General features: G+C 41.1%; 1 protein-coding gene across 1 annotated transcript in view; it reads right to left on the reverse strand.

The window, feature by feature from the left end:
• Positions 1 to 13,883, reverse strand: part of FHIP1A (FHF complex subunit HOOK interacting protein 1A) — a 78,882-nt gene that overhangs the window by 3,329 nt on the left and 61,670 nt on the right. The window contains exons 7-12 of the mRNA XM_072335429.1: positions 11,973 to 12,140; positions 8,678 to 8,757; positions 7,076 to 7,263; positions 5,559 to 6,593; positions 2,263 to 2,441; positions 1,846 to 1,984 (exon numbers count right to left, since the gene is read on the reverse strand). Coding sequence (XP_072191530.1) covers positions 1,846 to 1,984; positions 2,263 to 2,441; positions 5,559 to 6,593; positions 7,076 to 7,263; positions 8,678 to 8,757; positions 11,973 to 12,140 — 1,789 coding nt within the window. The remainder of the gene's footprint in view (positions 1 to 1,845; positions 1,985 to 2,262; positions 2,442 to 5,558; positions 6,594 to 7,075; positions 7,264 to 8,677; positions 8,758 to 11,972; positions 12,141 to 13,883) is intronic.

Genomic DNA, 13,883 nt, shown 5'->3' on the forward strand with positions numbered 1-13,883 from the left:
TGTAGGAATTTTGTAGGAATCAATACAATGACCTGCAGTGCGCTGATAGACAAGTGAGCCAACTTGCCCCGAGAAGTAGAGTTTGACCGCTTGTATCATCAATCTTGTTGGGAACCAAATGTGCAGTTACCCAGACATTTATTTCCTCTCCATCTATTTGTCAAGAGATACCTTCTTTACAGGGGTTGTCACAAGACAGAAGAAAACGTACCGACAGGGTGACTAAGCAGCCTTGTTTTGAGATCCTAAGTAATGATCTGCATGAGTCAGTCTGGCAATTTCTAAAGCCCAACAAAGAAAACTGACATAAAATGGGAAGCACAAATAAATTCCAAAAATTACTGACTATGTTATTGAACTGAGGTACAACTAATTAGCCCTGAAAACCTTGAAGTGTAAGGCTTGCAAGTTTACTCAGCTAGATGAATTTCCATTCGGAATACATCCTAAAAAAGTGTGTACTGCCAGCACCTTAGAAAGGACACTAAACACTGCCTCCTAATCCTATCCCATACACTAGCTACGGTATCACCTAACTACGAGGCTTCCTCACCTGTGGTACTAGGATGTAGAGCCTAACCCCCTGCAGATGTTTGCAATACACAGCTCATTTACAGCATGCACCTTTCGCAGACAAATTCTTAGTGAGATCATAATTTTGCTGACTCGATGTACTGCAAACCTCAGAAATGCACACCACGCTGACTAGAAACTAGGTAAATTACTATTCAGAGTCTTGCAAAATGAAAACACAATTAAGAAGATGCATAAAAAGCTCTGCTTTCCACACCTCTGGAAATCCAAGATAAATACTACCAACTTTGCAGTGGTAAAGGCGAGGCAGGACTATCGTTAACAATTCCAAATGATGCACGAGAACACATCTCTGAATGCGGCCTCTCTTCAGCGCTGATTCTGAGCCCTCAATCTCTGTGGTCACAGCTGTCAGCAAACTGTGTGCATTCCCATCGTATGGGAAGTTTTTTTTAAGGGAAACCTGCACCCTACACTGCTTGCTCAGCAACAAGCTGAGAACTGATACATCCCCAGGGCAGCGTGCCCAGTGATACCCACTGCTTTGGGAAATTTCTCAGTGGGAATGTAAGATTCTTCATTTTGCTTATTATTACCTTCTCTCACTGCAGTGCAAACGCCAGTAACTGTCAAGACAGGTGTAGCACACTGTCCTTGAGAAGCAGCAGACATTATAAAGTCCCCTGGGAAGCTGAGGTGATAACCTGCTTAACTCCCCACTGTTGAAGTCTCCTGACTTATACCACCCATTTATTTTGCTGTTTCATGCTTCCATTCCAGAAAGCACATCTGAAGTTCTCTGGCTCATATCCATCTCTGTCAGTAAAAGCCCAAACTATCACATGAGGCCTTATTCGATCATTGCAGAAACCAATTCATTCTGGATTTCTGTCCTCTCTAACACTTATCATAAAACAAACAAACAAAAAAACCCCACAGAACTAATGACTAGCTGAAGGTCAGGCTAAAAATAAAATCAAATCACGCAATATGCCATCTCACCTCATGTCCTGAAAGCAAATTTGTTTACAACCAAACTAGCAGTAAGCCAAGCAAAAGCTGATTTTCTTACTCCTTTAAACAGACATTTTCTGTAGCAAAGACAATAAAAGCTTCTAAAGAGCAAAGCATATCCAGATAGATCCATATACTGCGGCCTACTGAGGATCATCAGTTTAAAGCCAGAAGGCTACATCTGGTTAACGATACTCATAATGCGCCACACCTACTTTTAATCATGCTGCAGCAAATGAGAGAGGTAACTGGTGATTCATTCTGCCCAGCACTCCTCCGAGTGCAGTTAACATTTACCTTTGGTTAGCAGTTCTTCAGCGGCATCAGACATGTCCACACGAAAAAGTAAGTACTGTTGGGCCTCCAGGAGAAGGTCTGGGAAGTCTTTTTCCATAGAAGCGAAATGTTCGATTTTATTTTTCACAGATGCCAGCACCTGCCAAAACAACAGTAACAATTACTTTTTCCTCCCTTGCTCCCAGTGCAGCCACAGTCTGAACACTTCAGGCTCTCCAGCTGCATTAAAGACGACTTAACAATAAAATTTATGGTCGTACAAAATTTTCAGCACTTTGCACAGATATCATTAAAACACTTGAAAAGAGATGTGAGGCTCTCAGATGGGTGGGAGAGCAACAGATGAAATTGAAAAGAGCTGAAATTGAACAAGTTTAACCAAAAATACTGTTCCAATAGGCACTTGTGGGCAAATACCTGATAAAGTGACCGTACGCTGGGCTGAAACACCATGTTGGTGTTGAGCAGAAAGGAGCGAAGGAGAGGCTGTGGGTAACTTGCTAGCTGAGTAATAATCCCAATAAGCAGCAAATTTACATGCAGGGAGTTCTCCAGCATGTTCTCCAGCTTGGACAACACCACGCTGATAAATGGTCCTGCAAAAAAAAAAAAGAGAAGGAACCAATGCTTCTGTTTTCACAGAAGAAAAATCCTGAGATTCAGGAAATAAGCATGTGAAAGGAATTTTGATCACCATAACCAACCAAATCAAACCTCCTACATGCTAATTAAAGCCAGCAAGGAGGAAAAACAAAACTTATCTGAACAGACAAAATAGACTTAACAGGGGTGTTAAAAGCTTTCATGAGTAGAAGCAATTTGACTAGTGAGCTAGTTATTTTAATGGCATATTTAACGTACATAATCATTCTGCTTTATGTGTGCCAATAAGGATTTAGTCTAATACGTTATGGTCTATTATTTCATTCCTTTTGAAGTTAATCAGAATAGTACCACTGAGGAAGCACAGCATTCTTAGAGTTGGAAGGGACCTTTAAAGGTCACAGCAGGGGAGTTGGACTAGGTGATCCAGCCTGGCCTTGAAAGTCTCCAGGGATGGGGCATCCACATCACTGGGCAACCTGTTCCAGTGCCGCATCATCCTCACTGTAAGAGACTTTTCCTTATATCTAGCCTAAATCTATCCTCTTTGAGCTTGAAACCATTGTTCTGTCACCACAGACCAAGCTAAGAGTCCATCCCCTTCTTTCATGTAGCTCCCCTTTAGACACTGACAGGCAGCTCTCGGGTGTTCCCAGAGCCTTCTCTTTCCAGGATGAACAGCCCCAGCTCTCTCAGCCTGTTCTCACAGGAGAGGTGTTCCATCCCATGGATCATTTTTGTGGCCCTCCTCTAGACATGCTCCACCAGAACCTGTCTCCTTTTCACCGGTACTGTGCCTTATTTCCACAGAAGGACTGGTGAAGTACCTTATAGCTTAGACTTCTTGTCTCACCAAAATAATGGGGTGTCGTAAAGAAACCACAAAAATGCTGATCTAAACAAAAATTCAGAAGCTGCGATAGTCACATCACATGGAAACACATTTTCAATACTGCAGTCACACAAAGCAGGGCAAACATTAAAACAGATTTATAAGCAAGATTATTTGTAAATGTAGTCTTTATCATGTAAATGTCAGCAATAAACAATAGTTTCAGTTTGTGTCTTTATGTTGCAGAGCAACCACTAAAATACAGAAGCACTGACAGTGCAAGCACATAACCCTCCTGCCTGGGTGCACAATGGAGCAGCCTCAAAGCCCCCTGGCTGACATAGTTTCTACTGTCCCTACTGTCTTCTACTGCTTCCTCCTCCTGTGTCCATGGGGACAATTTTACAGAGCCCCTGAGGACCACAGTGCAAAGGGAGCTCCCTTGGGACTGGAGGGATTGCAGTAGCTGCAGAGGTAGATCACAGTTTCTCTCATGCAAATCAAACTCTAGATCTGAGTAGATAAAGCTGAAGTCAGACCTTTCTAACAAAAGTATACCACTTCTCTTCAACTTCCCAGTACAAAATTGTCAGTTTTCAGGAAATGATTAGAGTAAAAAACAGAGGAAGTGAGCAGAGTTTGCAAGTCTGGGAAGAAACAGTGTAAACCAGTGAGAAAATTAAAAAAAAAAAAAAAGTATTCTTTTTCTGACTTCATCTCCTCATGGCCATGAAGACAGGCACTGTTTCTGAATATCACATTCATTCTTGCTCAGGGGAAAACAGGGATGACTGTGATGATAATGCTCTTAAACTGGACACAGACACCAATGGGACATTTTCTTCTACAGATCTCTGAACCACTGAGTCACTGAGTATGGGAACCTCTGTCTGGTTATCTGATTCTGTAGCAAGAAGCCCCATCCCACAACATCCCCCCTTTATCACATACATAATATAGCGCTCCAAATTAAATAGAACATTACTACATTTGAAAGGCACTGCAATCTCCCCTTTCTGGGGAATTTTTGTCAGTAAATCCTTACCTGCAATCACTAAGAGCTACTGTGCAATCACTACAGCAAGGTGGACACCCTAAGAGTAAAAAATGTTGTGGACAGGAAGCAGATAGTGGGTTTATTCATTCATTTCATTGGTTGGACATCATTTTTCTTTTTTCCTTAAAGCAAGAAATGGAAAAAAAGGACTGGAGGAAGGGACAGGGATGACATTTTTTGAGCTACATTTGACAGCAGATAATGGGAAATTGAAAGGTTTGAATGTGATTAGTCTCTGGTACGAGGAAATTACCACTGCAGTAAAAATAGTAAATGGACTGGATAAACAGGCTGAGGTTTTCAATTAAGAGACAGTGCCAGGCATGCTGGCCACAGCTGACCAGAAAGGGTTGCATTTCAATGGATACAAATGAATGTTTTCACCTCTCCTTCCAAATGAACAAGAAGCCAGATTACAGAGGTCTTATTTTGGATGAGAAAACCTAGACAAGCTTTTATTTTTTATTATTATTTGCATTACTGTGGTATCCAGGAGACCTAATTAAAGATCAGCAGCCTGCAATGCAAGGAGCTGCACAAACACTGATCAAAAGCACACTCTACCCTCCCGCAGCAATTTCATTCCTGAATGGTTTGGGCAGTCTCTAGAGAACAAGCTTAACTTGTTGTCTGGCACAAGACAGAAAAGTGTACCCACTGTGATGGCTGCTGTGGCGTTTGAGGACCAAGGCGCCAGGGACAGTTCCCGCAGAGACAGGGGCAGACGGGGCATCAGTGCTGCCACCTCGTGCTTAAATGTGAATTAGCAGAAGGGGTGAAAACGGCAACGTGACCCCACAGCTACAGCATAAGAGGTGCCAGCCACTAGAAAAACAAACCATTTACCTGGGCTCCATATGTTAGAACTGTTACTCCAGTCCGCTTTCAACTGAAAAAGTTTACGCTAGAATGATGGTGCTCTGACATATAAGAAACAATCCCAAGATTTGTTGTTTTGTGTGTTTGTTTGTTTTTAAAAAACAGACAGAAAAGTGCTGAGCAACCACCATTTGCTGTCACTACACTGACTGTTCTGCTTCACTTACATGCTGCATCTCTCTGATTCTCCTTGGGCCAGTCTCAGCTATTTGAGCATACCCTTTTAGCATCAGGGCTGGTCTTAGCTCTATGCTTGTGCTGTGCACTGTAATTACACTTGGTCACCTTTGATCACTATGCCTTCTTGTATTTGCTAGGTATGTAACTAACAAGACATTCCACCTGTGAATGGAGTACTCTGACTCCTCGCAGCACGCTTGGGGGATGCATCCTCCTTTGGTCCAAAGGGAGATGACGTGCTCTCCACAGAAGGGGTATCTGCTGAGAAATTCTCAAAGTCCTCCTCCTCTTCTGCAGGAGACACGGGGTCAGGAGTGTCTAACTTTTGCTCCTCCACACCTGCATTGTTTGGATCCAGTTCCTTAATAATTTTGTCATACTGTGCAATGAAATCCTCACCATCTGTGCTCAGCATTTGTGAGCTTAAGCAATTATCTGCCTCCTGAAGCTTCAATTCTAAGTCTGGCTGTGGATCAGTCTCCACCATTTTCTGGTTTATTTGTTCTTTCGTTACACTTTGAGTCAAGCTTGATTTTTTTTCACTGTGCTCATCCACACCCACTTCCAGCTGGCTGTTAGAGAGAGGCCCATTGACAACAGTCTGGCTTTGGACCTGATGTTCTCTGGCCACATTTAAAGATTTCTCCTTGGAGTTGTCATCATCCTGCATATCCTTCTGGGCACATAATCTGTAAACCATAACATCATCCTGAAAGTCCGAATCCTCTATGTAAGATCCTTTGACAAGCATGATAGCATTTTTCTTCATCTCTTGAATATGTTTCGGTGGCACTGCAGGCATCTGCACCTCTGTATTTCCCAGATCATCATACTGCTGGAGCGAGCTCACATCAGAACCAGGAGAAATCCCTGTGTCATAGCTATCGTCCCATTCCAGCTCCAACTGCATCTTCTCACCCATTGGTGCTGTTTGAGAGGAGCTACACATGCTGGGTGTCCTTTGCTGGAGACGAAACATGGGGTGTTCCACATCTGTACCGTTCTCCTCAGCAAGCGTTTGGATAAAAGTCTCAGGATCAGGATTTACTCCATCGTATGAAGCAGACCAGACCTTACAATCTTTCAGACACTGGAGGATGGCTTCTTGAGCTTCTCCCAGGTACTGCAGGTAGCTGATATCCACAGCTCTTCCAAATTCCACAATGCAGGTGGATTCAGAAATGCTTCTAACAGAATCTGAAAGTAAAGAATTTTACTCATACCATGACACAATTAAAAAACCCAAAAGTTCTCAAGCAAGGCAGCCAGTAACACGGCAGATGGAGTCTTTAGCCCCAGTCATTCAATAAGGCAGGAAGGAAGAATTAAATTTAGAGATATGACCATAAATGCACTAGAGTTGTTTCTACTGCCAAGTAAGCGCTGTAGCTCAGTTTCTGAGAAATCAGCCCACTCCCAATCTGTAAAACAACAGCAACCATTCTGAACCTGCAAGTGCCATTGTCAAGTACCTGTACATCATTTTTATGAATGAATATTTTAAAAGCTACCCAAGTTGAATAAGGTTTCAATAGTCCTGGACCCATGAAAGGAATTAAATAATCTTTCCAGTGCAGCCTAACTGCCCAGTTTGTTGTTGCCCACCATTTTTCTTCCACCTGAGCTGCTACCAAACTCAATTCAGTTCATGATCTGGTCTTCCCTTGAGCACCAATTACCTTCAGTTTGAGCTGCTTTTGTCCAGAGAATATAATCTTTTTCTTGGCTTTCTAGAGTCAAGGTGATCCCAGTGGAGCAGCAGAGTGGTGTCAGGGCAAGCAGTTTTGCAGCAGATACGGAGTAACAATCTCTCTCTTTCACAGCCCTTCGCTGGCTCAACATCATGTGGTTACATGGGATCAGATACCTGAAATGCAGTCTAGCATTACATCCTTTCATGTGAGAGAAAACAAAAACATACAAAAGTCCCTTCACACCTTCCATCCCTCTTCAAAATATAAGAAATAACAGTAATCTTGACAGTGATCTATATTCCAAACCTCCTGAGAGCATGAAACCCCAACTCTTTACATTGTGAAGATACAGTTCAACGAGGAACTGTCAAGACAAGCAGAGATGGGAGACCAGTTGCATCAGAATGGGGAAATGAGCAGCCCTTCACAGGTCAGAGCAAGCCTGCTGTAGGAAGGGATGAGGGAAGCATAGGATGGGCAGAAGTCAGAGGCTTGTGGTGTGGTTTGGTCCCAGAATGAGTGAGTTCTGTCTCAGAATCTTTATTTGTTTTTCAAGGAAATCAAGACAGAGTCAGTTTACACATGCCAGGCAAGCAGCCAGCAAAAGGGAAGGAAAGGTCATCAAGGTGTTTCACTGCTGTAAATCAAGAGATCTTGGGCAAGAGGGAAAAACCTATGGGGAAAACAAGGGACAGAGGAAGCACATTCTCGTGTTTAATATTTTTCGAGCACTTTTGTTTAACATTTTAAGAGCACAGTATTAAGACCCCAATAGTGTTAATTATGCTGATGTTTTCCCACTTTTAAAATTTGGTTTCCTTTTAAGGATTCCCTAAATAAATAAACAACAACAACAAAAAAGACTAAAAACAACTGCAGCGCTGCTTAGTAGATTGAGTTCACAGATGTCCTAACACCATCCCCAGGCACTCGGGGAATTTCACCTTAATGCCTATCAGTGGAGGGACTGAAACACTGATGCCTCCCACAGTGTTAAAATCCTGATTAAGCTACCCCAGTACTTCCACAGAAATTATCAACTCTAATCTAATCCACACACCAAAATTATAATTGTGTATTCTGCAGCAGCCTATGGAACAATCAGTTAAATGCAAAAATAATCAGTGTATTTTGTACATTATGTAGCAATCTGTGAACAAGAGTTAAGGAAGCTGAAGTATTCTTGGGGAAAGAGGAATAACAGAGGTGAAAGCTGCAAGCAACTACATAAGTTCCTTGTAATGCAGTGTATGTATAATAAACTAAAGAAAACATGCTGGAGGGAAGAATTATAGGTTTAAAAGCAGGAAATAAGTAGTTTGGGGGTGATAAATATATTCTCAGCTTTTCTTCTCTCACATTTATAGAAATAAATCACGAGAAGAATCTCTTATTCCTGAAGATCACAGAACATAAATCACACTTCTACAGGTCCAGCATGCTTTTGTCAGAATCATAAATATTCTTATCTCTGTAGCTGCTTGAATTTCTGCTCTCTTGGAGAACTTCCATCTAGCTCTGTGCCTATCGTCTGAGACTCTACGTCCCAGAATTAGGACAAAGTTGAAAAAGGAGTTTGGGCTTTACCTTAAAACTAGCTGCAACATCACATCTTCACAATGCAAGCCAATGAGCGTTCTGAACAATGCTAAGGAGACCACACAGAGCTGGAAAATGATAAATGCCATCAGTTTTCAATCTGGAAATAGTACCTCTCCAATCTTTCTTGCATTCTGTATAATAGAACGACTCCACCAAAGCGTACCACTTTACAAAACCTTTAGTATGCTACTTCAGTTTGTCAGCACAACTACAGGATTTTGTTGTTGAGAGCTATACACATTCCATTTTACATTGTAGCAATATATGATTCCGAATTTTCATTCAAAAAAAGTTTCTTAAAACAACAACAAAACATTCTCTACAAGGTCTACAAGGAAGAAAAGAAAGAAAAACAGTACTTCTCACTGGAACTGCATGTGTGTCTTTTTGGGAAAGGTCTGACCAATATACTCATCAGCATATATTTCTGCAGTCACATGCAGCAGAGGCAAAATTCATACCCATTCTGTGACAGGCACCCCACTGTCACACTAGTCTTACAACAGACTAAAAACCTGGATTGATCTCTACTTAATGCACAAATCTTTCAAAACCATTATACAGTGTATTTCTATAAGCTTGCTTAACTGTAGAGATGTGTCCAATATGGTAGAAGAATGATTGCTACGCTTTTGTTGATTTTCATGAACCACAACATCATTATTTTGCTGCATTTTAATGTGTTTTTCCTTGGGCATGTGCTCCTGTTCTGCTCTTTCCTGGAAACAGCATCTTGCAGCTGGCTTAGATTCCAGGGCCAGGCTGATTCTTGTGAGAACTATTTAGCTTAAGTTGACTTCTTCTTAGAGTTTCAAGTTGGTGTTTTATTCTTGCCTCTCATACTAATAATGTAAACTCAAACATTTAATACATGAAGTAAACTGCACTTTTCAGTAGCAAAGCAAGGAACCGGATAAAGAAAAAGCTACAGATATTTCTCTGCCTCTTTTCAGTCAGTGAATGTCCTTTGTAATTCATTCAGGATTAAATCTCACATCATTCCCAGGCACGGATTCTCTTTCCAACTCTGGAATTTCTTCCTTTTCTCTGCAGTCAGTCTTCTTCCTCCCACTGTTAAAATTCTCTGTACTAACTGCAACAGCACATTGCTGTTCCTGTCTCCAGCCCATGCTTTCACAAGAATGTCAACTTAAAAGGCACTTTGTTTCACTGTTTCCATCTCTTTCTCAGCCCAGTGACTCAGCTCCTCCACAGGATGATCAGCTGTCCATGGCGACCGTGACCAGAGGAATGCACGGACTTCTTTTAGGACTGTATATAAGCATATGTATATTTTCCCTTACTTGGTTTCCATCTCTGTGGAACAATTGAATGCTAAATTTTAAATAAGCCTTATTTGATAGCCTCTGAAAAGCAGAAGTTTCTTTGATCACCTTTCCTAGTTTGGTCATTAAACTAACACCCAGACAAAAACAAGAGAGCAAATAAGCCCTGCATTCAAAAAGCAAGCTGAGATGTGGACATGCATGTAGGTAATAAAGCACAGAAAGAAGATAATCAGAGAAAGCTCATGAGCTGGCCCTGCTGTGAGGTAAAGCAGAGCTCAAATCTGTTCCTCTGCCACCATTGTCCACTGCTCATAATAGAAACCAACAGGAAGGTCCTCGCTAGTCCAAGATCTCATGCTTACAAAAATAGCAGGAGAAAGTAAGAAGACAGGGAAGAAAGAAAGAAAGAAAAGCTGAACTCTAGTTCTTAATGGAAACATAGGGGTACAGCTGAAGAGCAGCAGGACAAGCTTAAGGAAGAAGTCAGATCCTTACACAAAAGCTGTATTTTAGTGTGAATTTTCATTTCCTCTGTGAAACTGAGAACCAAGCCTAACTGATAGGAGAAATCAAGAATCTTCCAAAGAAGAAAAGCTAGTCAATTTTTGTGCTTCATAAGAAGAAATGATTCAATAGGAGATAAAAAGTATAGGACTTCCCAAGTGCTTTTTGGCCACCTGTCTGTATGTAAGCTTAATCCTGGGTGAATTATTAATATTTTCAAGAGATAATAACACATACAGTTTCTGTGCTACAGAAACCAAACAGAAGTCTGCAGTTCTGGCTTTTGCACTTGGCCAAGCTATACTGCGGCAAACTCATTTAGTATCACAGAACCATTTTGGCTGAGATCCTGAGTAACTCAGCAGAAGGATTCTTTACAATTCCAATCCTGTTTGCCTATGGAACAGTAATTAATGATTATCAGAGACAACAGCATTTGCATTTTTGTCGACAGAAGCTGTTTCAGTTTTCAGAGTTAATCTATCTTAGGGATGCAGTAATAGCAGCATATATCCATATTTGCATCACACCCACATTTCAAAACAAATCTCAGGCAAAGATAATGTCTCTAATGCACAAATTCAATGCACATGCTGGTGTTCTGGCTTCTCTCGTCCTAAAACATTATACTGTATTTCATCCATGAAGCTGTGCATCATGAAAGATTCAGTCAAGGCTGCCAGCCATACTAGGCTCCAAAGGGTCATCCAGTGCAACAAGTATTCACTTTCTTTGCCAGAAGATCAAATTGTTAGCAAAGGTAACTCCACTATCTCAGCTAGCTCCCCATCCACTGTGGTGCATTATGCCTATGCTGAGAAAGAGCTTACTGCAAATTTGAGATAAACCTTACTACAGGAGGAGTGAAGAAATAAAAGGAAGTAGCAATCTGATCACTTGAGCAAGAAAGTGTCTTGCTTTAATCAAACAAGAAAGCTGGCATATCACAGTTAAGTAAACATACTACAGCAACACACACTTGGTTCCTGAGAACTCTACTGGCAATGCTGCAGTTCACAACCTGAGCAATTTGAAGACATCCTTGCAGTTCTCCCACTGTCTCCTACAAAGATCATTTGCAAATACCTATTGCTTGGCAGAAATGCAAGGATAGAAAGTGTTCCTTGCCTTGGTTATGTTCTGAAGTCCTAGGGATGAGTTATCTATGGCAGTGCTAATTCACTAATTTCCAGAATATAAATGCTTCCAAATTTACCTTTGCTTTTCAAACAGAATTTATACTTCTAAAGGCCCTCATCTACCTTTACCCCAATTCCTGCACATGTAAAACCACTTTACACATTTATCAACTTCTTAGTACAGCTACAGCTAGATGTCAGCACACAAACCAAGCATTAAAAATCAAAAGGTACCCATTAGGTTGGAGGAAAAAACTCCCAGCTAGATAAACGGGAATTTCCCTTTCCCACTCAATTAGTTCACTTACACCCACATGAGAACCTGAACTTGTTTCCTGCTCATCTTACCCGGAATGGTGTGTTGATTCGGCTAGTAAGTGTATCCAGGATGTGCACGTTCTCATGTCGGTGCAGCAGAATAAAACGGAGGAAAATCTTCAGGAGGGCTGGCTCTGAAACACTACGCAAAAAGAGATCCAGATATGCTGTAGTGGCCATCACTTCTTCCACTGTCACCTACAGGGAAAAATATGGTAAAATGGGAACATATTGCACACACAAAATGTCCTTCCATACCTTGCAGCAGCATGATACCTGACACCCACCCTAAGCTTTCCACACAAGGTACTGCCACAAAATCATTGAAATCTTTACTTTTAAAAAAATAGTGTGCTTCTGACTTGCTCACAAACATTTTTAGCCCATTTCCTACCCACCTTGCTTTCCCAGAAAAAACCCCCACAAAACTCCCCCAAATCTCACAGAGGTTGAAATACAAAGAGCTAAATCCTTCCAAAAGTTCCCCACCACTTTTCTGCCACATCAGCAGTTTTGACTCACACTTCCCACTCCTCAGAAGTGTTCTCAGATGTTGTGAATACGTACATCTACCGCATTATTAAAAATAAATGACAACAGAGCAGAATCAAAGCACAGTACAAACCCGTAGTTCCAGAGTTTTAAAAAATATATATGAAAAATATCTACCCAGAATTTTGTCTCTATTTTTCTTCCTTTAATTTTCCATCTCAGTTTTTAAAAAGAACACACATATGTCCACATACATACAAACCAAAGACAAAAGCCTCTGCTATTGTCTATTTGTGTATCAGAATACAACTCAGCTATCCATACCAGTTGGTTAACCTGTATTATATGGCTTCATGCAATCCTTTTGGAGTTGAGCTATTGACAGTATGCACTGGCAAAGCACAGCGAATTCCAAAGGCCACCTCTGCACCATACACTGCTGTTGCAAAGTCAGCTTCTTAAAAATAGTTACCCAGGAGCCTAATAAGCTTAAGTGTACAAAGATAAACCCTTAAATACAAGAATCTGTCTATATGAAAGGAAGTATTAAACATCTTTTGTTTATCAAACTTAGCTGGATAAATGAAAGGACTGATTTTATTAAAAAAAAAATAAAATAGAATCAAAGCTGTCACTTAAGAACTAAGAGGATTTAGAAAGTACTCAGAAAGGCAGCACTTACGTAACACACCGTAAATATTAAAATCCCTGTTCCGTTGTGCTGCACGTTAGCTACACTCACAGTAATGTCATGCAGCAAATGTTCCCTTTAAAGCATTTAAGATCACAAGCTGCTTCTGGCCAGTTACACAGAACATAGGAATGCTGCATGCAGCCCACAGACTTTATGGAGAGGGGCGCTGACAAGGAGAGCAGCTTCAGGGGAGCACTGAAGTTACAGGCATCAATTCACTCTTTTTGAGGCTTTACTCTAACACTCTGCTCCTTAACAACAAGCAGTGGACCACTCTATTGAATGTCTTTCATGAAAAAAATATCTATTAACTTCTACTCCAAAATGGAATACTGTTCATGAATTCAACCCTCTTCCTCCTCCCCCTACAAACATCAAAAAAAATCATTTCTAGGTCAAGCACCTCAACTTTACAAATTACCTGAATTAACACTGTGGCTACAGCTCTGGTTCAACGTCTGCATTAATGCAAGCATTATGATGAAATACTTTCTTCTTGTGCATACGCATACATTCCCACTGCCACATCTAAACCAGCTCAGAACTGAGTCAGGGTTGTACAACGAGGAAAATTGTTTCTGGCTGAAGTGGAGATTCATTTCTTCAGCAGTCAAAAGGCATAGGAACTTGTGGGGTAAAAAAGAACAGCTTTCTGATTGCAGTCATTGCCTGCTGCCCTGAGAACTGGCATTGGCATTTTCTGTTGTGGTTTTTTCGTTTTTGTTTTGTTTTGTTTTTATAGCAGCAAACTGTAA

This window comes from Excalfactoria chinensis, chromosome 4, assembly GCF_039878825.1.
Source record: "Excalfactoria chinensis isolate bCotChi1 chromosome 4, bCotChi1.hap2, whole genome shotgun sequence".
NCBI lineage: Eukaryota > Metazoa > Chordata > Aves > Galliformes > Phasianidae > Excalfactoria > Excalfactoria chinensis.